The sequence below is a fragment of the Numida meleagris genome, unplaced genomic scaffold (genome assembly GCF_002078875.1).
Source record: "Numida meleagris isolate 19003 breed g44 Domestic line unplaced genomic scaffold, NumMel1.0 unplaced_Scaffold362, whole genome shotgun sequence".
Classification (NCBI taxonomy): domain Eukaryota; kingdom Metazoa; phylum Chordata; class Aves; order Galliformes; family Numididae; genus Numida; species Numida meleagris.
This window is the reverse complement of record NW_018364587.1, coordinates 63,092-66,161: the sequence shown is the minus strand read 5'-3', so window position 1 is coordinate 66,161 and position 3,070 is coordinate 63,092. Positions and strand designations below refer to the sequence as shown.

General features: G+C 70.8%; 2 protein-coding genes across 3 annotated transcripts in view; both read left to right on the top strand.

The window, feature by feature from the left end:
- LOC110391425 (carnitine O-palmitoyltransferase 1, muscle isoform-like) overlaps positions 1-229 on the top strand; it is a gene marked incomplete at its 5' end in the record, with an annotated part of 6,637 nt that extends 6,408 nt beyond the window's left edge. The window contains one exon of the mRNA XM_021383315.1: positions 160-229. Coding sequence (XP_021238990.1) covers positions 160-229 — 70 coding nt within the window. The remainder of the gene's footprint in view (positions 1-159) is intronic.
- Positions 230-675: 446 nt separating this feature from the next.
- LOC110391424 (dromaiocalcin-1-like) lies at positions 676-2,569 on the top strand. 2 transcript variants are annotated; one of them, XM_021383314.1, is made up of 6 exons: positions 676-832; positions 935-1,105; positions 1,225-1,319; positions 1,412-1,555; positions 2,142-2,247; positions 2,382-2,569. In XM_021383314.1, the coding sequence occupies exons 2-6, from the start codon at positions 946-948 to the stop codon at positions 2,447-2,449; spliced, it is 573 nt and encodes a 190-aa protein (XP_021238989.1). In that variant the 5' UTR covers positions 676-832; positions 935-945; the 3' UTR covers positions 2,450-2,569. The 2 variants fall into 2 exon arrangements, with proteins under 2 accessions (XP_021238989.1, XP_021238988.1); XM_021383313.1 differs by lacking the exon at positions 676-832 and having other exon boundaries at positions 891-1,105.
- Positions 2,570-3,070: the final 501 nt, after the last annotated feature.

Below are 3,070 nucleotides of genomic sequence, written 5' to 3'. Positions count from 1 at the left end.
GCCCTGCGCCCCACAGCCGCCCCCCGGGTTTGCTGCGGGTGCTCCCCACCGCCCGCACGGCTCGGCCCCGCACACAGGGGATTCCTCACTGGGGCTTGGGACCCCCGGTGCCACCCGGACCCCCAAGTGCCGGTGTCAGGCGCTGCTCCCCCCCCCCAGAGCCACCGGTCCGCGGCTGGAGCTCAACCGCGCCGCCCCACTGCGCCGACCCCACCCGAGCCCGACGTGACCCCCTGCCGCCCGGAGCCCCCCACCTCCCCCCAGGGGACCGTGGGTCAGCGCCTGCCCCCATCGTCGGTGACGGGCCGCCCCGCGGGGCCACCAGCGCGGCTGTGGGGCAGGGACCCAGCGGCCCCGTAGGGCAGAGCGCCCGGAGCTGTGGGGCGCAGGGAGCAATGGGGACGCCTCGATGCCGCGACCTCGGGGACACCGGGGGGGGCCCCGCTTCCCGGCCCGCGTGGGGAGGGCACCACGGAGCTATGGGGCGCCCCACGGCGCGCAGCTCCGGCCGCCGCGGGATCGGCGCCGTGCCCCACCGCCCCATCGGCATCGGGAGTGGGGGGGGGCAGCGCCGGCGCCGGGGCGGACTTTGGGGTCAGGAACGGGGCCGCCGAGCTCCGCCCGCGCCGAGGACCGGTGCTGGCCCCACGGCCCCGTGGTCACGAGGACGGCGGTCCCGCACGTGGGGCAGCGCCGTGGGGCAGCGCCGTGGGGCGGCCGCGGCCCCTTTGATCTCAGCGCCAACCCACGGCGGCTCCCCATTGCGCGGGGCCTATAAAGGCGCGGTGTCCGCGTCCCGCACCTCCGCCATCGCCGCACGCCGCTGCCGCAGGTACGGGGCGGGCGGCGGGGCCCCACGGCTGCTGCCCCGCGGGGGTGCCCCATAGCGGGCGCCCCATAGCGGGTGCCCCATAGCGCGTGCCGCTCTCCGCAGGACGCACCAGGATGGGACTCTCCGCCTCCCTCGGGCTCTGCCTGCTGCTGGCGCTGCTCCCCGCGCTGCCGGGTGAGGCCGCCCGCCCCCCACAGCGCCGGCCCCACACATCGCCCCATGGGATGGAGGAAGGTGCTCGGGACCGCCCGGACCGCGGCGGTGCCGGAGGAGGTGGGCAGAGCACCGCGGGTTGGGGGACGAAGGGGGCACCGCTGAGAGGCGCTATGGGGCGCTACGGGGGCACCGTGGGGCACGGTGGGGCACCGTACCCCCTCACTCCCCGCTTGCAGGCGCGGAGGCCGGCCCATGCCCCGAGGGATGGCTGCAGTTCAGGGGCAGCTGCTACGGGCTGATCCGTCGGGAGCTGTCCTGGAGGCGGGCGGAGGTACGTGACTCCCCCCCCCCAACCACGGTGCTGGGGGTCCCGGCGCCCCCCGGCTCCCGCCCCACTCCCCACACCCCGCGTCCGTCCCGCAGGCGTGGTGCAAGGTGATCCAGCCCGACTGCCACCTGGCCTCGCTGCACAGCGCCGAGGAGCACCAAGCCGTCGCAGCCTTCATCGCCGCGAAGCAGCGGAGGGGGGAGGAGGATGAGAGCGTCTGGATCGGCCTCCACTACCGGGTGAGCCCTGCGCGCTGCTCAGCCCCCGGCCCCGGCCCTCGCCGGCGTCCCGACCCGTTCCCAGCCCCACAGCTGCATCCCCGCTGCCATCTCCCTTCCCCCATTCCTGGATCCCCATCTGCGTCTCCGCTCCCAGCCCCGTGGCTCCGGCCCCATCCCAATCCCAATCCCAATCCCATCCCATCTCAGTCTCAATCCTATCCCATCCCAGTCCCCAGTCCCCATCCCAATCCCAATCCCAATCCGAATCCCAATCCCAAACCCAATCCCAACCCCATCCCATCTCAGTCTCAATCCTATCCCATCCCAGTCCCCAATCCCCATCCCAATCTCCATCCCCATTCCCATCCCAATCCCAATCCCAATCCCATCCCATCTCAGTCTCAATCCTATCCCATCCCAGTCCCCAGTCCCCAATCCCCATCCCAATCCCAATCCCAATCCCATCCAATCTCAGTCTCAGTCCTATCCCATCCCAGTCCCTAGTCCCCAATCCCAATCCCAATCCCAATGCCCATCCCCATCCCCATCCCAATCTCAATCCCAATCACCTCCATCCCTGTCCCAATCCCTCCCCACCCCCCAGAGCCACGCATGGCTGTGGGCGGACGGCTCCAAGAAGCGTTATTCTGCGTGGGAGGATGACGAGAACCCGAAGGGGCAAGACTGCGCAGTGCTGGAGGGCAGCTCGGGTGAGAGGGGACATGGGGACGCGGGGACATGGGGACGTGGGGACACGGGGACGCGGGGACGTGGGGCCGGTCCCTGCTGTCTGTGGGTGCTCAGTGCACAGCACTGGGTTTGCGCCGCTCCCTCTGCCCCCCAGGCTTCCTGGAGTGGGACGACGACGCCTGCGCGGAGCGGAAACCCTTCGTCTGCAAATACAACGCATAAGGGGAGGGGGCAGCCCCCCGTGGCCGCCCCCCCATCATGGACGCCGCCCCTCTGCTCCCGGACCCCCTCCCTCCCTCGGCCGCAGCGCGTGGCCCTGCAATAAACGTGCCCTGAGCACCACGTGCGCTGTGTCCTCTGACTGCGGGGCAGGGGCGGGCGGGGACATTGGGGTGGGGGGGGGGAAGCCGGGTGACCCCGCTGGGAGTGGGGCACCCCACAACTGTGTCCTGCTGCGGGTGGGCACCAACCGGGCCTTAGCAGCCCTTGTCAGCCCCTAGCGGCCCCGTATCAGCCCTTATCAGCCCCTTATCAGCTCCTATCAACCCCTTATCAGCCCTTATCAGCCCCTTCCAGCCCCCATCAGCCCCGTATCAGCTGCAGTGGGGTTACAGTGCTGGGAACACGGAGCAGAGGGACAGGCGGCGAGTCACCCCTCTGCCGTCACCGTGTCATCCCACCATTGTGTCACCCCGTCACCCCATCGCACTGCCACCCCTTCCCAGTGTCACCCCTTCACACGAGAACTATGTCACACTGCCATCCCATCACACTGTCACCGGGCCAGTCACACACACCACTCCCTCCACTCCCTCTCCCCACTCTGCTGCAGGGCCAGGACCC